We start from the raw sequence: 22830 nt of genomic DNA, 5'->3' as shown, positions 1-22830 counted from the left end.
GTCATTGAAACCATAAAAAGTTATTTGGACCGCGGAAAAGTAGTGGGAGCGCGGTTTCTAGACTTTTCTAGGCATTTGATACTGTGAACCATGAAGAAGTACTTATAAATAAATAAAACAATTTAACTTCAACAAGCTTTAAACTAGTTTACAATCATAACTGGATTGCAGACAGCAATTTGCTAAAATCAACTGTGTATAGTCACCACTTTATAAATGCAAACTAGGAGTACCACAAGGTTTAGGATAACCGTAATGTTAAATTATACTAAAACAGTTTCAATGTGTTTTTCATTAAAGAACAAAGGCCAGATCACATTGTAAATCAAAATTGACCAAAAAGAAATTGAGAAAGTGAAAGTATTTAGGGGTCACTGTAGACCCCAAACTTAAGTTTGATGCACATATTATTAAAATGACCAAGACTATAAAAACAAATTTCAGCTTTTTTTGTATAATAAGACCATGTATGTCATTATTAAATAAACAGAATAATAACAACAAAAAAGTCTGATCCACTGAGTCCCAACCCTGATCCTGTCAGAAAGCGGGGCTTGTGGGCTGTGGAGGTGGATCAAGGTGTAGGTGCAGGCTGTGAGCTCTTTAGATCTGAGAATCGCTCAGGCAGAGAGGTAGTAGTGAAAGTGGGAGCATTGAAACAGAGCCATAAGATTCATCAGCGTTGTCACTGTTGTGACTGACCCTAATCATGAGGGCGGAGGCATAAGGTCAGAGCTGTAAAATTCGTCAGCGAGGCAACAATCCCGAATCGTGAGATGAGGATCTCACATTGCCAACTAGACAGACTTGGCAATGTGAGATCCATCAAAGTAAACATGAGACAATTAAGCATGGACAAACAATAATCTGACAAAGAGCCAGCACGCTGCACTTTCCCAATAAGCAAGTCTTGTGGCGTTATGCTCCGAGGGCTCAGAGCTGCACAGGCACACAAGGGGGAAACCCATCGCAAACGCTTGATTGCAGTTATTGCTGCTAAGGGTGGCCCAACCAGTTATTAGGTTCAGGGGGCAATTACTTTTTCACACAGGGCCATGTAGGTTTGGATTTTTTTTCTCCCTAAATAATAAAAACCATCATTTAAAAACTGCATTTTGTGTTCAATTATGTTATCTTTGACTAATAGTTAACGGTTTTTGATGAGCAGAAACATTTAAGTGTGACAAACATGCAAAAGAATAAGAAATCAGGAAGGGGGCAAATAGTTTTTCACACCACTGTAACATATTTGAATATGTTGCAAATAACAACAGAAATATATGCAAAGTATGAGTTTGCAATACTGTTTTAATTAAAACTCAACTAACATATTATTGATAATGAATACACGATTAAATGACTACAAACACAACTGCAGGCTGATTCATCTGTCGTGATAAATCTGTACAAGTTGGAGTTATAGTGTTCTGCAAACATTTTCAATAAAATAACCAAAACAATGTAAAAACATTAGGCCTTTGTGCTTTATCACCCCTGTGAATCAAAGAAAACATGAGCAAAATATTCTCTCCGTCTGCACGAAACCCACAAAGTCATTTTAAAGTTGCTACTGTATGAAAATCCTCTCCCAGTTTATTGACTTAGTGACCAGGCTTCAGTTATGATGTGAAAGTTAAACGTCTGGACAGTTTCCTTGTAAAGCTCTGGATGACTTAATGTGAAACGAAAGTGAAAGTCAAAAGCTGATGACTTAAAGGCGTTTCCTGTTTCTGACACTGAATAACACAGAACTCAGACTCACAGGAGGGAAAGCAGGTAAGAAATATCACATTTTTAATTTCTTTTTACTTTTCACATTATTTAATTACTTTGTAATGTTTACAGTGCAACTTGCAATGAGTTTAAAAACCTTAAAAGAAAAAACAGTGGCTACAGAATATTATCAGAATATTTTTCATCACATTACAGAGCATTACTCTAGATATGGCGAGTGGTGGGAAACAGTGGGTTCTCCTGGCAGCGGGTTCTAAAGGCTGGGAGAACTACAGACACCAGGTAAGAATATTAAATACGCTGCTTGAGTTTACTGTTTAATAAAGATACACTCACTCACACACAGCACAACAAAAAGTAATCAGACACCACCTATTTATCCACGGATGTCCTCCTGACTGCACGTCCACAATTTCTATAAAGACAATTTAAAGATAATTTGTTGCTGTTGTTGGGCTGACTAGGAATTGTTTTTTGTGCTTATAAAGTTTTTAAACAAAAAAGTCATCAATAGATCTTCACATCTGACAAATTGTCTTTCCAGAGGCCCAGGACGACCAGCTCATGAGTCTGTTGAACTATAATTTTGTTAATGGTAGAAAGGAGATTTCAAGCTTCCTAGCCTTGTGTATCTGGGACAGAATACACTCAGACTGATGAACGATCCTCTCATCTTGGGATTTTCACTTCTAGACTTAAATACGGGTTTATTCCAATCTGAAAAGAAGGACAAAAAAAAGTACACATATGGGTGTCTATTTACTTCCTGCATGTCTGTGTGTGTTGAGATCTTCTGATGCATTTGAAATGTAAATAATAAACCGATCTTTACTAGTGAGTTTTTCATGGTCCATATGTCCTGAGAGGCATGATTAAATCCATAAGCTTAAACACTAAGTGCATCGATTCTCTTGCAGGCTGATGTGTGCCACGCCTACCAGGTCATAAGCCAGAATGGCATTCCAGATGAACAGATCATTGTGATGATGTATGATGACATCGCTCAAAATGAAGAGTAAGTACCTTTCACATATAAAAATGTTTTTTTGAATTTCAAATCTTAAAGAAATCGAGTGCTGTAAGTCATGACTCAGCAGCCAGTGATGTGCTCGATGAATATTTAATCAGATCATACAGTAGCAAGTCTGCAAATCACAAGTGCCAGGGTCGTCACTCATTCCTGGACAGGTGCGAATCTCCCAATGTATACGGATCAGGCATAACAATAAAACCACATAGTTTTTAGGATACCCCTTGTGCTACCTAGGCAGCTCTGAACCCTCGGGTGGGAGCCCACAAGATCTGGATTGTGCATCCCATGGGGCTTGATAGGATTGGGACCTGGGGAGTTTGGAAGCTGCGCCCTGGGCTCTTTGCCTGCTGGGCCCTGTGTGGGGTGGTCTGTGGTGTGCTGGATGTTCTGATACATTAAAAATACTCCAAACGGTCAATACTGGTCATGACAGAAAGGTATCATCTTTTCTGTGAGATTGGACCAGGTGGGCTGGCCTTTGGTCCCCCAAGGCATGGGAGAACCTTTGTTGAAAATTATCCTATCACCAGTTCACTGCTACTCCAAACTCATGAACCTCATGCCTGATAATTTCCATATCCATTCTTGTTGTTATATTAAGCAGTAAGATAGTAAGTTAGAGTAACTGGATATATTTATTTCACCACACTTACTTTATTTCTATTCATTTATAAATAATACTGATTACATACATAAAGACATTTTCTGCTTTAAATCTATTTTTTCTTAGAAATCCGTTCCCTGGCAGCATCATCAATGTCCCAAAAGGTCCAGATGTTTATGATGGGGTTCCCAAAGACTACACCGGAGAGGTAGTTTATTTTATGGCATACTGTTAATAATAATAATAATAATAATAATAATACATTTAGGCATTACAAAATGATATAATAATAATAATAACTTATTAGAAAATTAAACGGTTGATTGAATTTATTCCTAGCATGTATCAGCTGCTAACTTTCTCTCTGTCCTGCGTGGAGATTTCCGAGCTATCAGGAAAAGAGGATCGAAAAAAGTCATTAAAAGGTATTAAACATCTCTTTGATTTCAGAACATTGTAGAACGTATTAATGCCCTTTAATTGTAAGTCTAATGTTAAAGAATTTTCATCATACATTGAGGCACACTATTATACAGTATGTTATAGAATTTACAACAGTTTATTGAGTTTATTGAGTGAGAAATATGCTTAAAAAACAGCATAAATAATGCAGATTTCAAATAGCAGGATTAAATTGTTTATAATTCTGATCTCGTTCGAGTTTTGAAATTTTAATTTATATACGTTTGGATTTGAATTGGTAAAATGTTGCAGTTCCTCTATAATCCTACAGGTGCTGCTCTCTCAACTCCTGACACATCGTCAGGCAGCACGTCTCGGGTTACTTTGCTATAACCCTGTTCCCTGAAAAGGCGGGAACGAGATGCTGCGTGAAAACGCTATGGGAACATCTTGTCATGTTGCCGGTTGTGAAGCATGTGTGTACCAAACACGCCAAATGTTTGGCTTTTATAACCTCGGTCAGGTGACGTCATCTGATAGGACGCACCTGCAGGTTATAAATAGGAGTGAACCGGAACATTCCTCAGATTGATTTGTCTGAACGAACGTCCAGTCACATAGGCAGTGCGGCATTGGGACGCAGCATCTCGTTCCCGCCTTTTCAGGGAACAGGGTTACAGCAAAGTAACCCGAGACGTTCCCTTTCAAAGGCTACACTCGATGCTGCGTGAAAACGCTATGGGAACGAGAGTGCCAACGCCGCCGCACTGCGAGTGTCTGGACTCCAAGGTTGTGTAGCGTGTGCGCACAAGGCTGAGAAGGTCTCAGAACTATGTCTGGGTAGCTGACTCGAGGACCCGTGAGCCCGGAGTAGCATGAACATCCAGACTATAAATGTAATAAATGTGTGCGGAGAGGACAACCCTCCGTGTCACACACTTGCTGCAGGGGAATACCTCCTGCTAGTGCAATAGATGAGGCGATCCCCCTGGTTGAATGAGCCCCGATTCCTAGAAGCGAAGTGAGCCCACGCGCCTCATAGGAGAGGGCAATAAGCCCAGTGTAGTGGGGGCCACCCCCCGTTGCGGCCCCAGACCATGTAAAAGCTGCTTTGACTTACGCCACTAGCTGATGCGGTGGACGTAAATCTAAAGAGCACGTACTGGACAAAGTAAGTGAAGTCTTGCTGCAAGGGAATACCTCTTGCTAGTGCAATTGATGAGGCGATTCCCCTGGTTGAATGAACCCTGATTCCTAGAGGCGAAGTGAGCCCACGCGCCTCATAGGAGAGGGCAATAGCATCTCTCACGTAGCTTGCGGCTTCAAAACATGTAAAAGCTGCTCTGACTTACGCCACTGGCTAATGCGGTGGACATAAATCTGAAGAGCACGTACTGGACACAGTAAGTGAAGTCTCTCCTGCTCCGAAGCTGTAAAGGCGGAGGACAGAAGGCTTCAAAACAATAGGATGCATATTGGCAAATGTGTGCGGAGAGGACCAACCCTCCGCATCACAGACTTGCTGCAAAGGAATACCTTCTGCTAGTGCAATAGATGAGGCGATCCCCCTGGTTGAATGAGCCCCGATTCCTAGAGGCGAAGTGAACCCACGCGCCTCATAGGAGAGGGCAATAGCATCTCTCACGTAGCTTGCGGCTTCAAAACATGTAAAAACTGCTCTGACTTACGCCACTGGCTAATGCGGTGGATGTAAATCTGAAGAGCACGTACTGGGCACAGTAAGTGATGTCTCTCCTGCTCCGAAGCTGTAAAGGCGGAGGACAGAAGGCTTCAAAACAATAGGATGCATGTTGGCAAATGTGTGTGGAGAGGACCAACCCTCCGTGTCACATACTTGCTGCAAGGGAATACCTCTTGCTAATGCAATTGATGAGGCGATTCCCCTGGTTGAATGAGCCCTGATTCCTAGAGGCGAAGTGAGCCCACGCGCCTCATAGGAGAGGGCAATAGCTGTCCGATCCTCTTAGAGAGGTAACACCATTTAGAAAAACCATCCCAACTTTTCAAATACATTCTATTTGAGGGGAGGCAGTCCTAGTACTTAGAATAGTCTTAATTACGCTGGCTGGAAGACCAGCTTGACTTAGAGTCAGAGAGTAGTAAAGGGGACATTTGCTGATCTTGCGAGGCAAAGAGGTCCACCTACGCTACATGAAATTTTCCAAGAATGTAAATCGCCCTGAGGGACAGGAATCTGGCGCGCTAGCTATTTAGCGGCGCGAGCACAGTCCGCCCTGGCGATTAATATACGAGACTGCCATAGTGTTGTCCACCCGCACTAGGACATGGTAGTCTCAACTGCTGGAGGAAGTGCTTTAGGGCCTGAAATAGAGCCATGATTTTGAGGCAATTGATGTGCCGCACAAAAAGATGGCCTCTCCAGCTCCCTTGTCATTTAAGACCGCACCTCAGCCCATGAGGGAAGCGTCTGTCGTTTGCATCTGCGACGACAAGACGAACTTAGAGTGGGACCCAGAGTCAGAAACCGGGGTCTGAACCACATAGGAAGGGTACGAAGCACCTGGCGCGTTGCCCTTATTGGGGATTGGCCCTAGAGTAAAATCCCCTGGTTCTTAGCCATGAGAACTAAGATCTCTGAAAGTGATGGTCACTTTCTGGTCTAGCTTGATTTCCTTGACAGTGTTGAGAATGGATTCGACACGAGCGGGAGACAGCTGTGCCCGCTTACGCTCAAATTCCATGTGACACCCAAAAATGTTGTCCTCTAAACAGGAAAGAGCATGCTTTCATGGCATTGGATCTCAATCCTAGGAAACAAAGATTAGCTAGAACGACATGCTGATGTCGAAGCGCTAGCTACTGAGACTGGGCCAGCCAGTCATGTAATTCAATACGGATGCTCTGGAGTCGTAAGAGCCAGAACTACATCCATGTATTTTGTGTATGTGCGGGTGAAAAAGCTAGACCAAATGGAAGGACCCGATACTGGTAAGCTTCGCCCCCGAAAGCGAACCTCAGGAACCTCCTGTGTTGTGGCAATATTTCCATTGATTTATTTTTAGATAGCGGTAAAGCCCGCAAAATCTAAAAAAAAATTGGACGCAGCCCCCCGTTCCTCTTGCACTTTCCGGTTTCATGGAAGTGGAGACCACGCCATTGAAACGCGGAGGGTGATGTGAGAACTGAATCCTGTAGTTTCTCTGTACAGTGCTTAGTGCCCAAGGAGATATACTTGGCAGTAGCTTCCACGCTGCCAGTTTCTCAGAAAGGGGCAAAGCTCAGCGGCTTGGTTAAACAGGGGGGATGTTAGATGTTCGGCATCCTGAAACACGGCAGGAAAAACCCGAAGAACTAACATTTTATTGGAGACTGGAGTTGCCCGAAACACCAGTGGTGGCGGAGCAAGAACACCAACCTCCTGGGGGTGCCAGGGAGAACACTTTATTCTTTGAAAGGAATTCTGCGTGCCTCTCCCCATTGGGGGGCCACCCCCACGGCCTGGGCACATGAACCTTAGGGCTTCTTTGTGAAGACAATATAGTCTGACCTCTTTTGAGGTGGATTGCGTGACGCACCCCAATCTTGCGAGGGGGTGCCCAGCTCAAAAACACTCTCCTTGTGTGTTTCATGCCTCGCAACAGTCAGACCCGGTCGAGACTGGGTGGCCGACAGTCCCTACTCTTGAGCAAGGCGGGGAAGGAATTTCCCGAAGGCTTGTTATACAAACTTCGCCTCATGAACCTAGTGGCGACCGAGTTAACGACATCGCCAAGTAGGCCGGGAGGCGAGATGGGGCATCGAGGAGGAATACACGATCCTACTCCTTAATGCCCCTGAGATTCAACCACAAGTGCCTCTCCGCGGAGACCATAGCAGCCATAAAACGCCCGATAGCACGAGCCGTGCTTTGTTGCACGAAGAGACAAGTCTGTGGCCCGGCGTAAATCCAATACGCCTTACCTTGCAGAGCCCCGCCAGTACTCAAGTCTCTCAGCAGGTCAGCCTGGTAGGCATGCAAAACCGCCGTGGTGTGCAATGGAGCACAAACCTGACCTGCTGCCTGAAAAGCTTTTCCCTCCAGGGAAGATAAAAAGTCTACACAGCTTGAAAGGAAATAATAGCTTTTCAGGAAGGATGATGTCCCAGAAGAGAGATAGCCTGGAAGCGTCTCTTCTATCTGGGTGTCATCATATAACTCCGCGTTTCTACCTCAATTATATTTAAATAAATAAATAAGTTGATGGCAGGAAAACACGGGATGAATACAGCTTACTCCATGAAAGGGTTAACTTTTATGGAGATTGCTAAGAAAAGGGGAGAGAGCGTCATTGAGGCTCCGCCCCTGGTCACCCGACAGAACCTGCCGTCTATGTTTTTTTTTTTTTTGTTAAGTGCTTAGAGCCTATTACCATCTCCGCGGAAGCAAGAGAGGATGTTTATCCTTGCCCATTCACAAGAAGCGCGGCGCGCGCTTGTGAGCGGACAGAGGGATTTCCCGATCCGATGAGAACGCGAAAGAAAGGAGTTTTAAATCCGTCTCTCACTGCTCTGCCGGATGCACGAGTTTAAGCCCCAGGAATGCGCGGCGGCTCAAAGATTCTCAAGGAATGCGTGGCGCACGCGTAGCACTTAATCGAAGCAGTAAAGTGTAGAGATCGCCCTCCGATATGGATTATACACACGGAGGGACATCTCGTTTAAACTCTGCCATTATCGGTGAGTTAAACACTTATTTTTGCTGGTTAGACACAACACGCTCACAACTAGACAAGGTGAAGACAAGAATCTGAGGAATGTTTCCGGTTCACTCCTATTTATAACCTGCAGGTGCGTCCTATCAGATGACGTCACCTGACCGAGGTTATAAAAGCCAAAAATTTGGCGTGTTTGGTACACACATGCTTTACAACCGGCAACATGACAAGATGTTCCCATAGCGTTTTCACGCAGCATCGAGTGTAGCCTTTGAAAGGGAACAGTGTATGGTGTGGTTCGAGTAGATTATTTGCTAAAATTGTTTAGGATTGTAATAAAATATTTTAAAACATAAGCGCTTTTAAGATCCTTCGATTGCAATCTTTACAGTATTAACTGCTATTAATTAACTAATTTTCATAATTACAAACTTAGGAGCTTTTAACATATCCCTGAAGTCTACATGAGAGCGCGAAAAAAAGTTTTGAATTAAAACTCCTAATGGTGCTTACTTGCTTGTCTCTGTGGCATCACTCGTCCTAATCTCCTACAAAATTACAACATAGCAGCCGTGAAATGTTAAAACGTACTCACAAATAACTGACATCTGACTGTCTACTCCACTGTGAGCTGTAACACATCCTGTACCACGATGCCTGTGATCTTAAACAATTTACCAACAGAACATGTATTTACTAGAATTGTTCTGAAAAGCCCTGTTACGATTTCTCTCAAACCCATTTCAGTTTGTTAGGACTTGCTATGTTTTGTTTTTATGCATGGAGCGTATAAAAGCCGATCCATTATTAGTGTTGTTCCTTCTTGTCCTGTCGGCTCGTCTGTTAACCACCACCTTAATCTTCATTTAAATCGTCTCGGGTTACTTTGCTGTAACCCTGTTCCCTGAAAAAGCGGGAACGAGATGCTGCGCGAAAGCGCTATGGGAAACGATTCCTCGTGACCGGTTGTGAAGCACGTGTGTGTCAAACACGCCAAATATTTTGGCATCTATAACCTCAGGCAGGTGACGTCAACCGATGAGGTGCACCTGGAGGTTATAAATAGGCATGAACCGGAAACACCCTCAGGTCAATTTTGTCTGAAGGATGTCCAGTCACGCATGCAGTGCAGCATTGTAGCGCAGCATCTCGTTCCCGCTTTTTCAGGGAACAGGGTTACAGCAAAGTAACCCGAGACGTTCCCTTTCAAAAGCTACACTCGATGCTGCGCGAAAGCGCTATGGGAACGAGAATACCCACTCCGCCGCACTGCAAGTGTCTGGACCCCCAGGGTTGTGTCGTGTGCGCACAGTACCCCCAAGGAGTCCTAGACCCCGTAAGCATGGCATCAAACCATGACGCCTGACCGATGTCTTGCGGAAAGGCAGCCTGCCGCATGCCATCTTTGGAAGCCCCTCCTGCCGGAGCAATAGACAAAGGCAAGCTTCCTGGTCGAACGGCCCTAGTCACTAGAGGCGAAGTATGCCACGCGCCTCATAGGCTAGAGCACTAGCATCTTTAACCCAACTCGTCTAGTGGCGGCGGCCCTTGGGCCGCGGCCCCACGACATATGAGACCCTGCTCTAATTTACGGCCCCGGCTTAATGCAGAGGTGCGCTGTAAATTGAAGAGCATGAGCTGGACACAGCGAATGAAGACTTACTGCTCCGGAGCTAACGGCGGAGGACCGAAGGCTTCAACTGTGGGAGATAGTTGGGTAAAAATGCAGAACGGCTTTTTTTTTTTTTTTTTGCAGCAACTTCCAGCACTGTAACAGTTTGGCAGTGGACTGGGTCTACATGTTTTATGTCCTGGAATGTAAAAGATCCTGAAGGACAGAATTTGTCCTGTCCTCCTAGGCTAGGGCACTAGCATTTCCAACCCAACTCGTCTAATGGCGGCTGCCCTTCGGCCGCGCCCCCAAGACGTATGAAACCCTGCTCTAATTTACGGCCCTGGCTTAATGCAAAGGTGCGCTGTAAATTGAAGAGCATGAGCTGGACACAGCGACTGAAGTCTTAACTGCTCCGGAGCTAGCGGCGGAGGACAGAAGGCTTCGACTGTGGAAGATAGTTGGGCTGGAGTGTAAAAGGTCCCGAGGGACAGAATTTCTCCTGTACTCCTAGGCTAGAGCGCTAGCATCTTTAACCCAACTCGTCTAATGGCGGCTACCCTCCGGCTGCGGCCCCAAGACATATGAAATCTGCTCTGATTTACGCCACTGGCTAGTGTGGTGGTGTACTGTAAATCCTAATGAGCATGAACTAGACGCAGTTAATGAAGTCTTACTGCCCCGTGGCTGTAACGGCGGAGAACAGAAGCTTCGAAGACAACTGCAGAAGATAGCTGGGTGAGGATGCAGAATAGCTCTAGCTAGCCAATGGCGAAGCCTAAGCACAATAAGAAGGCTGATGAGGCCCGTGAATAAGCCTGCAACTAAGGGGTGCTTTCCACCAGCCCCATCAGTCAGGACGTAGGCGAGGAGCGGCTACGTATGTTCTGAGTGCACTAGGGCAAAAGCCTGAGGTCAATTTTCTTGCAGAAGCTCCAGCACTGAAGCAGTTCGGCAGTGGACTGGGTCTGCATGTTTTGCCATGTCCTAGTGTAGTTTTCCACGCTAGGACATGTTAACCTCCTGACTGCTGGAGGGAGTATTTCAGGGCCAGAAATAAAGTCATCGTTTCGGGGCAATTTATGTGCCACACGAGCAGATGACCTCTCCAGATCCCTTGGGCTGGGCGGCCATCTTAGGCCGCACTTCGGCCCCTAAGGGAAAAACGTCTGCCGTTAGCAACTTGCGACGACAGGACGGACCTAGAGTGGGACCCAGGGTCAAGGACGAGGGTCTGCACCACATAAAAAGGGTACGAAGCTCCCGGCGCATAACCCTCATTACCTCTGGGGATTGGCCCTTGGATGAAATCCCCAGGCACTTAGCCACCACAGAAGCGGTGAAAGTTACTTCCTGCTTAGCTTGAACTCCTTTAGAGTGTTCAGAATAGACTCGACGCGCGCAGGAGACAGCTGTGCCCGCATTGCGGTCGGATCTCACATGACACTCAATGTATGCTTTGTGTAGGAAAGAGAACACTTTCCGTGGCGTTGGGACTCGATCCTAAAGAAAACGAGGTGAGCTACAATGACATGTTGATGCCAAGGCGCTAGCTCCATGAAGAGGGTACGAAGCTCTCGGCGCGTAACCCCCTGTTGCCTCTCAGTTGCTGGAGGGAGTATTTCAGGGCCAGAAATAGAGTCATCGTTTCGGGGCAATTAATGTGCCACACGAGAAGATGACCTCTCCAGCTCCCTTGGGCTGGGCGGCCATCTAAGGTTGCGCTCCGGCCCCTAAGGGAAAAACGTCTGCCGTTAGCAACTCGCGACGACAGCACGGACCTAGAGTGGGACCCAGAGTCAAGGACGAGGGTCTGAACCACATAGAAAGGGTACGAAGCTCCCGGCGCGTAACCCTTGTTGCCTCTGGGGATTGGCCCTTAGATGAAATCCCCCGGCACTTAGCCACCACTGAAACCACTCTGGTAGCAGTAATGTTACCACCTGGCCTAGCTTATACTCTTTTGGAGTGCTGTATGGAATTCGGCGCACGCAGGAAACAGCTGTGCCGGCCTTGCGCTCGGATTCCGCATGACACTCAAGCTCCTATCTCGTGCAGGAAGGAGAACGCTTTTGGGCGTTAGAACTTTGCCCTGAAGAGAAAGATAGGTGAGCTAGGGCGACGTGTTGGCGCCGGATGGCTTCGTCTGGGAGGGGAACATGCGCTATGGCCCCCTTTGCCAGCCAGCCTGTGATTTGAATTAACAGAGGTGCTCACTGTGGTTTCACGGAGGTGGAAACCCACTTAGAGGACAGTTTACGATGCGTCGTAGCTGGGACACGTGGAAGGTGGGATGAATGCGTCGCATGGATGAAGGGAGTAAAAGTCGGACAGCGCATGGATTGATTAGCTTGGTTATTGTGAATGGACCAATGAAACGTGGAGAGAGCTTGCGTGAAAGTGTCCTTAGGGGAATGTCCCTGGTGGCGAGCATGACTCTGTCTCCCACATGATACCTGGGAGTCTTGGAGCGGTGGCGGTCAGCCTGTCTCTTGTACGATCTGGACGCTTGCAGTAGGGATCGTCTGGCTCGTAACCACGTCCGCTTGCAGCGGCGGACAAAATGTTGCGCCGAGGGGACCTCTACCTCCTCCTCCTGAGAGGGAAACAGCGGTGGTTGGTAGCCCAAACAGCACTGGAATGGGGAGAGCCCTGTGGCGGCAGAAGGCAGAGAGTTGTGAGCGTACTCGATCCACGGTAAGAACTTGCTCCAGGTAGTGGCATCCTGGGTGGTCATACACCGGAGGGCGATCTCCATAGCTTGGTTCTTGCGTTCTGTCTGGCCATTGGACTGGGGATGAAAGCCGGAAGACAGGCTGGGGGTGGCCCCGATGAGTTTACAGAAGGCTCTCCAAAAGCGTGAGTTGAACTGAGGACCACGATCTGATACTATGTCAGAGGGGAGACCGTGGAGACGGAAAACATGAAGGATTAGCTGTTCGGCAGTCTCCTTGGCGGAGGGAAGCTTGGGGAGTGGAACCAGGTGGACGGATTTGGAAAAACGGTCAACGATGGTCATGATACATGTGTTCCCATCAGAGGAGGGTAGGCCCGTCACGAAGTCCAGCGAGATGTGCGACCAGGGCCGGTGAGGTATGGGTAATGGTCTGAGAAGGCCGGCCGGTGGGCGGTTGTTGGGTTTGCAGCGGGTGCAGATGTCGCAGGCTGCCACAAAGCTGGAAACGTCCCTACCCATTGTGGGCCACCAGAAGCGTTGTTGAAGAATAAAGAGTGTCCGAGCAGAGCCTGGGTGACAGGACAGCTTGGAGCCATGGCCCCATTCCAGGACCTGGGAGCGTAGGCGAGGGGGAACGAAGAGACAATCTGGAGGGACATTGCTTGGGCCAGGCTCCTGAGTCAGTGCCTGCTTAACCGTAGCCTCAATGTCCAGTTCTACGGCTGCTATCAGACAACGCGAGGGTAGGATAGTGTCGGGCGGCGTAGGGTCATGGGGAAATGAAAACTGGCGTGATAGAGCATCAGGCTTGGTGTTCTTGGAGCCGGGTCGGTAGGACAGGACAAAGTTGAACCGGGAGAAGAAAAGGGACCAGCGAGCCTGTCGGGCATTAAGCCTCTTGGCCTTATGTAGGTATTCGAGGTTCCTGTGATCAGTCCATACTAGAAACGGGAGCTCGGTTCCCTCCAGCCAGTGCCTCCACTCCTCTAGCGCTAGCTTGATGGCTAGTAGCTCTCGATCGCCCACATCGTAGTTCCTCTCAGCCGGGGATAGGCGATGGGAAAAAAAGGAACAGGGGTGCAGCTTGTTATCCTGTGGCGACCTTTGGGACAGGACGCCTCCGGCACCGGTGTTTGATGCATCCACCTCCACTACGAATTGGCGGGAAGGGTCGGGGATGATTAGTATGGGAGCTGAGGTGAACCTTCTCTTGAGCTTGGCGAAGGCTCTCTCTGCCTCCTCACTCCAACAGAAGGGCGTCTTGGAGGAAGTCAGAGAGGTTAATGGTGCGGCGACAGAGCTGTATCCTCGAATGAACCGGCGGTAGAAATTGGCAAAACCAAGGAATCGTTGGAGGTCTCGTCGCGAGGCTGGGGTTGGCCAGTTGGAGACTGCCTGAACCTTGGCCGGTTCCATCTCCAGCTGCGAGGGGGAGATGACAAACCCTAGAAAGGTGGTAGTCGTCGTGTGGAACTCGCATTTCTCCGCCTTGACATATAAGTTGTTTTCGAGAAGTCTCTGTAATATTTGGCCGGTGAGGAGGAAGTGAGGTAGCCCGAGCCTTGGTGAAGACTAACTTGAGATCGTGATATTCAGCGGGAACATTTGAGATGTCCGGAGGGTCTTCCGGCTTAGCTGGAGCAGAAGGAAGAGCAGAGAGAAGACAAGACTTGGAACATGAGGAGCCCCAGCCCGTGATGGTCTGCTTAGTCCAGTCAATCTGGGGACAGTGAAGGGCAAGCCAGGGCAAACCAAGAACCACAGCGGCATGGGATCTATCAATGACCAGCAGACTGATCTCCTCAAAATGGTTACCCGAGGTCCTTAGGGTAAGTGGGAGGGTGCGTCGTGTGATGGCGGGTAGGGGAGTGCCATCTAGGGCCTGAACGGAGAGTGGAGGTTCAACAGGAGCGCAGGGAATCTCTAGCTTCCTGACTGTAGCGGTGCTGATAAGGTTACGGTCAGAACCGGAGTCGATGAGCGCCTGAATCACGTGAGCTTTACCGCCGATGATTAGCGTAGCGGGGAGTAGGGGGCGAGGTTCTGGGAGTCTAGCTGGAGGAGCGCCCTCTAGTGCTCCCAGTCTGACTAGAGGACGTCTCTTCTTTAATGGGCAGGTCTTGAGTGCATGTCCTGAGGACCCGCAATAGAAGCAGGCTCCCTCCTGGCGGCGACGCCGTCTTTCCTCCTTGGAGATATGGGTCCTATCTAGCTGCATAGGCCCTTCCTGCTTGGGCTCTCTCGGAGAAGGAGGTTCTTGAGATGTTCTGGGAAATGAGGGTCTCCGAGCAGAGAGTAGTCCTCTGGAGGCCTGCCTTGAACGGAGACGCGCGTCGACCCGGCCGGCAAGGTCCATGAGTTCATTGAGGTCGGTAAGAAGCTCCTGAGAAACCAGCTGGTCCTTGACTGCCTCTGACAAACCTTCGAGGAAGGTGTCAGATAGGGCCCTGTTGTTCCACCCACTGGTGACAGCGAGGGTCCGAAATTCAATGGCGTAATCATAAGTGGAGCGGGCTCCCTGGCGGAGCCTCAACAGCCTGCTCCCAGCTTCCCTGCCAATATGAGAACGGTCAAAAACCCTCTTCATCTCCTTGGAGAAGGCGCCAAAGTCATTGCAACATGGATCGCGAACCTCCCAGAGGGCCGTGCCCCACTCTCGGGCTCTGCCTGTAAGGAGGGTGATGATGTAAGCCACCCGTGACCGTTCTGAGGAGAAGGTGGACGCTTGTAGCTCAAAGATCAGTGAGCATTGGGAGAGAAAAGATCTGCATGTACCTGGCTCCCCTGCGTAGGTGGGTGGGGCTGGCAAGCGTGGTTCGCGCTGGGCTTCCGTGCTTGTGGACCGTGCTGAGTCTAATCGGAGATGTTGCATCTCCGTGGTGATGTTGGCGAGAGTCTCCCTGGTGGTGAGGAGCTCTTGCTGCTGCTTCCCGAGCAGAGTGCCCTGGTTCTTCAGAGCCACTCTCACCCTGTCGTACTCTGCTGGATCCATAACTGGCTGGATTATTCTGTCAGGAGGTGAGAACGAGCAGGCGGAGAGATGGATCCAGGTGCAGAGAGGCAGGTGGTTCTGTGAGGCGTTGGGCGAGCAGAGCAAAGAGATAAGGAGCAGTGTAGCAGTAGAAGGGCGAATCTGGATCGTAGTCGAGGGGCGAGAGCGGAAGTCCGAAGCCGTGTAATCCGTCAGCGGGGGCGACGAGCCAAAACAAACACTAAGCAGAGCCGTAGTCGAAAAACGAAAGCGAAAGTTCAAAGCCGTTAAATCCGAGTGCGATCATAAATCCTAAGCGTGAGGCGAGAGGCAAAAACGGGGACAAAGCGTGGTCGGTAACGTGAGAAAGAAATCATGAACTTGAACGCGAGAGAACTGCAGCAAAAACACACAATAATCCAGCGGCGCGCTCGCGCGCCGCGCCTCCTTATAAGCCGGAAGAAATCAGCGCCAGATGAGAAGCCGGTGTGTTGGCGGGGCGGTCCGGGGGTGTGTGAGGGAGAGATGACAGCGTGGGAAAACAAACCAGCGTGGTGGAGAGCATGACAGCGTAAGAAGGGAAATGTCAGCAGACGAGGGCGGTCTTTGATCAGCGTGGCGCGCTGAGAGCGTGACATCTTGAGACTTCCTGATAATCCCACTATGATTTCAAATTCAAATTTTATTTGTCACATACACAAATAAATTTATTTCACACATTCTATAAAAATTTTTTGTGTGTGATATGAGCAAAAGTAACAAGCAGCTTTTTGTGATGTTACTATTGTCTTAAAACTTAGAAAACGTTAAAATAAATAAACAAATTTTGATAGAAGTTATTGGAGTCTGTGTACTGCTGTGACTGAAATTGGATTTATTGAATATATTTCTAAGACGTTCCATGTTTCAGATTTATTCTCCATATTTGTTGTTTTACAGTCGTGCAAACGATTCTATCTTCATCTACTTATCAGACCATGGAGGCCACGGGGTCTTTAAGTTTCCCAGCTCTACAGTAAGTGAAGCCAGATTTTGTTTCCACTCTCAGAAATGTAATTGTCATTTGCTTAAATATCAATTAAATTAAATTAAATTACATTTCATTTATATAGCATTTTTAATGATGGTCATTGTCTTAAAGCAGCTTCACAAAATAAAAAGAAAATTTATGGAAGTGTGTATGAGTGAGAAAAAATGTGTTTAGATAATAATAAGATTGTCCCTGATGAGAAAGCCAAGGGTACAAGGAAAACTCCCTGAGATGGCAATAGGAAGAAACCTTGAGAGGAACCAGACTCAACAGGGAACCCATCCTCATCTGGGTGGAAACAGATAGCATGGAATTATATAACGACATTGTGTGTGTTAGGCTGCTGGAAGATTAGTATAACAGAAGTTGTCTTAGTTATCGTAGAGTTCAGTTCAGCACAGGTATCAGTCAGCAGGTGTAGAGGACACAGAAGGGTCTGGATCACGAGAAGCTTAGGAACAGCATGTGTAAATACAAACCATCATGAAGCAGAATCCAGATGGAGCTGGTCCTTCTCTGGATGCATCAGGATCCTCGCAGGGTTGGCCTTTGTTTACTGGAGCTGACACAATTTCCAGATGCCTCGGGATGGGTAGAGAAAGAAAGAACAGGTGAAAAAGAATTAGTATAGTTGCCGGTCAGGATATTAGCAGCACTAGATGAGAGTGTGCATTTAGATTTACTGGAGTATGAGGTTATGTGATGAATTGTGTGTATGCTAGATTAAAAAGCTTGGTCTTGAGTCTACTTTTAAACTGATAGACTGTGTCTGAGCCCCGAACACTGTCTGGAAGGCTATTCCAAAGCTTAGGAGCTAAATATGAGACCGCTCTACACTCTTTTGTAGATTTTGATATTCTTGGAACTAGCAGAAGTCTGGTGTTTTGTGATCTTAAGGAGCATGGTGGATTGTAATGTGTCAGAAGACTGCTAGATATGCGGAAGCTAAACCATTTAGAGTCTTGTACGTAAGTAATGCTAGTTTGTATTTATTTATAAACTGAACAGGTAGCCAGTGCAGGGATGATAATATTGGGGTTATATGATCATATTGTCTGGATCTAGTGAGAACCCTGGCGGCTGCATTTTGGACTAACTGAAGCTTGTTTATTGAGGATGCAGGATAACTACCTAGTAATGCATTACAATAGTCCAGTCTGGAGGTCATGAATGCATGAACTAGCTTTTCTGCATCAGATACGGATAAAATGTTTCTTGAAAAAACTTGGCAATATTTCTAAGGTGGAAAAAGGCTGTTTTTATAATACTGGAAATATGATTTTCAAAGGACAAGTTACTGTCTAATATTATGCCCAGGTCTTTCACTGTCGAGCTGGTAGTAACAGTACATCCTTCTAAACGCAGGGTAAATTGTGAGAGCTGTTGTGTGCTGGTTTTTGAGACAATAAGTAATATCTCTGTCTTATCTGAATTTCATAAAAGAAAATTATACATAATCGAATATTTAATATCTTGCACACACTCAGCTAATCTAGACAACTTCTATATTTCGTCTGGTTTTGTTGAGATGTATAACTGGGTATTATCAGCAAAACAATGGAAACTAATCCCATGTCTTCAAATAATGTTACCCAAGGGAAGCATGTACAGTATATGGAGAACAGCAGAGGTCCTAAAACTGACCCTTGTGGGACCCCATATTTCACACAAAGATCCTTTAACAGCTCCTTCAATATGATGATGATAATAATGCACTTTTTTTCTTAATACTGTTTATGTTAAACTGATTTACTGATTGTATTAAATCGCTTTTGTCTGTTACAGCTTTATGCACATGACCTCATTGACACGGTGAAAGAGATGTCCAGCAAAGGCAAATTTTCAGAGGTAGATATATTACAGTAGAAGGACTTAAACTTTTGGTTTATGAGCAACATCACATTTGCAATCTCAAAATTCTAAAAAAAAAATGCTTTTGCCTGCTTGTCTGTCCATGCAGATGGTTATTTATATGGAAGCATGCCATGCTGGGTCAATGCTAAACGAGCTGCCAAACCTAGGCAATGGTCAGAACATTTTCTTATTTATTTTTATGTAAAAAAAAAAAAAAAAAGGAAAAAAGTACTGCTATGTCTTTAAACCTGTAATGTGTCGTTTCAGTGTACGCGGTTGCAGCGAGCGCACCAGACGAGAGCTCATACGCTTGCTTCTTTGACAAGAAAAGGAACGCGTTTCTCGCCGATGCATTCACAGCTTACTGGCTACACCACACCAAGAGAGTTAGTGTTTTATATAAGGCATAAATCATCGTGTGTGCTAATGTTAGAAAAAAATAATCAACAACAGGATGGTGCGATAAAGCAGAGTTCTTGTCACCACACTAAATTTAAATCTTTTTCTAACTGGACGTTCTGAAGTCTTTGAACTAATCCAACTAATCTGATTTCTTTAGTTATTTAAGAACATCATCTATTTATTCCTAGAAATTTACATCACAACTCTACTAAAATATGGATCCTGTTTGGTCAGAAGGAGTTGAAGGTTGCAGCTCCGACAGCAGTGCAGGTGTATATTAATGCACTTGCTCTGATATGTTATGGTTTCCATAGCAACAGTTCGTTAATAGAACACACTCCGCTGATAAAAAAAAAAAAATAATAATAATTAAAAAGTAAACACATATAGATTTGGTTAAGGTTTCTTGAAGTAAGATGTTTATGTAACATGTGTGGAAGGAGGCTCTAGTGTCAGCAGAGGTAACAATCAGAGGTAAAGCTGCAACTGTAGGTTTTCAGGGCCAAGGAGTTTACGCTTCTCTACAGTTTCTCTGGTTGTCTTATTACTTCAAGAGAAAAGAAAGGCTGGTGAGGGAACCATGGTTTATACAGTAGCTGCTGTGTAATACTGATCAACTTTACACCGATCAACTACAACATTAACATTACAAAACACTAGCATATTAACATTTACAATGAAAGGCACCAGAACACCAAGTGCACCCAGCGCACGTCACCCGGGAATTAATTATGTTCCTATCAACAGCAGTTGAACAACCAGGACCCGGAGTATTGTATTATATCAATCATATCATATCATATCATATCATATTATATAAGAGCGGCATGGTGATGTAGTGGTTAGCCCTGTCGCCTTGCACCTCCAGGGTCCGGGTTCGATTCCCGGCCAGGCTCGATTCCCATTTCAGTGTTCATGGAGTTTGTAGGTTGTTCTCCCTGTGCTTAATGGGTTTCCTCCGGGTACTCCGGTTTCCTCCCACAGTCCAAAGATATGCAGGTTCGGCTAATTGCCATTCCCAAATTGCCTGTAGTGTGTGAATGAGCGTGTGATTCTGTGTATGTATGTGTGTGTGCGAAGGATTGGCACCCGCGACCCTGAATACAGGATAAAGTGGTATAGAAGATGATTTTTTCTATATTATTTATTTATTTATTCAATTTTTTGAGTTGTTTCTTGTTTTCTCTTTCAATGATAGACAAACCTCAGGATGAACACTCTTGAGGACCAGTTTGATTATATAAAAGAAAAAGTCATGGAGACAGCGATGGAATGGGAAGTGGATCAGACACCATGTCACTATGGGAACAGGGTGTGTATCACAGAAACATGTCATCATATTAGATATAAGTCAATAGAGAGAATCAACTCAAGCATTTAACGAAACAATTTAAACAAAGAAAAATTCAACCTTTCAAAAAAAAGTGTATACACATACTGTATATAAAGGTGATTTTTATTATTATGGACTTGGATTTGCTTAAAATGGACAGGTTGTGGTATTGATCAACATGATTAAGCACAAAAAAATACATTTATTTACATAACACAAAATATAAATAATATATATAAATATTTTAAAGCTAACCTTCATTGTGTATTTACAACACGTGTTATAGTTCATGCTCCAGCTGCCCCTGAGTAACTTTCTGGGAGAGTCTCCTTATGAATTCCGGAGGATTTACAAATCCCGATCACGCCGCTTTAAAGTGACCGATGTTGTAGAGAGCACGAATGTCCCACTGTTAATCCAAGGAAACAGGATTAAAAAAGAACGGAACCCCAGAAGAAGAGAGAATCTTGAGATACAATACAATGAGCTTCAGAGGGTGAGTGCATCGCTTCCACTTCTTTACTTATTGTCACATGTGCAAGTTCAGTTTATGATACACACCTTTGCACTTACAGTATTTACACTTCTCATCTACATCCACTCCATCATCTCAAAGTATACATTTTAGTGTTTCATTTTATCCAATCACATGTATTTATGCAAATTGTTCAGAGCTCATTGGTTCAAGAACCAAAAGAAAAGTGCGTGTGTTTTTTAATGTATTTAATAAGGTGAGTGATAGACGAGTGCCTGTAGATAAGCAGTCAAATCAGTGTGTTTCTTTATACAGAACAGATGGATGTTTAGGGCAAAAACAAATGCAGTTAAAGCACCAGATTTTTTTTTATCCTTTATATTTGCACAGTAGATTAATCAGTGTCTTTACATTTGCAGAAGCAGAGTGTGATGGACAAGGCCATGAAGAGGATCGCTCAGCGCTGCACCTCTGATCGAGGTTCACGAGCTCTGAGTGAAAAACACGAGGTGACTCGCACCTACGAACTCAAAGTGGTGGCCGAGCATTTTAGGACAAATCTCTTCAACTGGGAGGATGATGAGGTACCTCCTTTTAATTAGTTAGTTAGTTGGTTTGTTGGTGCCGGTTGATACTCGTTTATTTACAGTATTTAACGTTTCCAAAATTTTCCTGTATGATCCAACAAATATATCGTTTATAACTGTTTATAGTTATATTAATGTCTCTTTCTCTCTCTCTGTGCAGTTTGTTTTCACTCGCTCACATCTGCAGGTTTTAGTGAATCTGTGTGAGTGCTGCCAGGACGTTATGAGGTACGTGATGGTTTTCAGTTCCTCAGTAATTCATTTGATTAATTTAATTAATTACATCTACTGTACATAGTGTTTTATTCACTCTTTGTCTCCTTTAGTATCACTGCAGCCATTGACTACGTCAGTCAGAGGATTCAGTTCTAAAGGAAACACAATCAAGGCTACAGAGCCGCAGCAGATTTCATTCCTCCTCATTGTGACCGTCTCTGCTTTCTATATAAGTATCACATAAAATGACCTTTGTGTATAAGAAGCATGTGTTGAGCTGATTGTACACCCTGATCTAATGAGGCATTCGGAAACCACATTACAGTTACCACTGTAGATATTATATTTCTAATTAGATTTAACGCTTGATACTGATGATACTGACAGGTGATAAGAATTTGTACGTAAAGCTACAGTACACACACTTGTGTACAATCTCCAAAAGTTTCATTACCAAAGACTTTTTTAAAAGCTTTTTAATCGACATTTTAAAAAACTATAAAAAATAATTAGTCTTAAAAGTATAAATATATTCAATCATATTTGTGATTGTGATTTTCTACTGTAATCAAACTCACATCTTACAATAAAGTTATAAAAGATTTGACATGCAGTTATGTTTTAATTAATGCAACTTATAATTAATGTCTGTAATAAAACTCAAAGACAATACTTTGATGGTTCATGTGTTCCTTCATTTATTCATCACTCTCTTCGCACTTTTCTCTCTGGGAGTTCTGGTGCTAACAGGCTGAGGAGGTCAGTCCAGTTCACATAAACTGGTTCCAGCTCCTCCTGAGGGATTCCCAAATTTTCACAGAGCTCTGCACACCTAATGATCAATTAATCAGAAGGTGATGATTAGCAGCATCTGGCTGCAACTTACCGTCTTAAATCCTCTGGAAGTCTAGTACTGCACCGTGGGACATTTTTTTCCTTTTGGCTTAATTTTTTTTAATAAATAATGGCATGGTGAAAAAAAAAAATTGTATGAGGTTGTATTTGCCTAATAATAAGACCCACTGTGATCAAAGATTTTTATATTATGGTTTTACACATACACACACACACACACACACACACACACAATTAAAAAGGGGGCACTTTTACACGATTGTATTTATCTGCCTAAATGGTGAGTTGTACAGTAATGCGAGAAAACTGCACAAGGGCAAGAATAGATATTTCCCCAGACTAGATCTAAAAATAGAGTAAACACAAAGA

The 22830-nt window shown here is 45.1% G+C and overlaps 1 protein-coding gene across 1 annotated transcript; it reads left to right on the top strand.

The window, feature by feature from the left end:
• Positions 1–1932: 1932 nt before the first annotated feature.
• On the top strand, positions 1933–22272 carry LOC128541070 (legumain-like). Its single transcript, XM_053511171.1, has 13 exons — positions 1933–2016; positions 2652–2749; positions 3498–3579; positions 3711–3796; positions 16649–16724; positions 18525–18587; positions 18700–18766; positions 18861–18979; positions 20194–20307; positions 20615–20824; positions 21223–21387; positions 21551–21618; positions 21717–22272. Exons 1-13 carry the CDS (start codon positions 1945–1947, stop codon positions 21760–21762), a joined length of 1266 nt encoding a protein of 421 aa, XP_053367146.1. The 5' UTR covers positions 1933–1944; the 3' UTR covers positions 21763–22272.
• The last annotated feature ends 558 nt before the right edge of the window (positions 22273–22830 follow it).

Source organism: Clarias gariepinus, chromosome 14 (genome assembly GCF_024256425.1).
Source record: "Clarias gariepinus isolate MV-2021 ecotype Netherlands chromosome 14, CGAR_prim_01v2, whole genome shotgun sequence".
Classification (NCBI taxonomy): domain Eukaryota; kingdom Metazoa; phylum Chordata; class Actinopteri; order Siluriformes; family Clariidae; genus Clarias; species Clarias gariepinus.
This window is presented reverse-complemented; position numbering and strand designations above follow the sequence as displayed.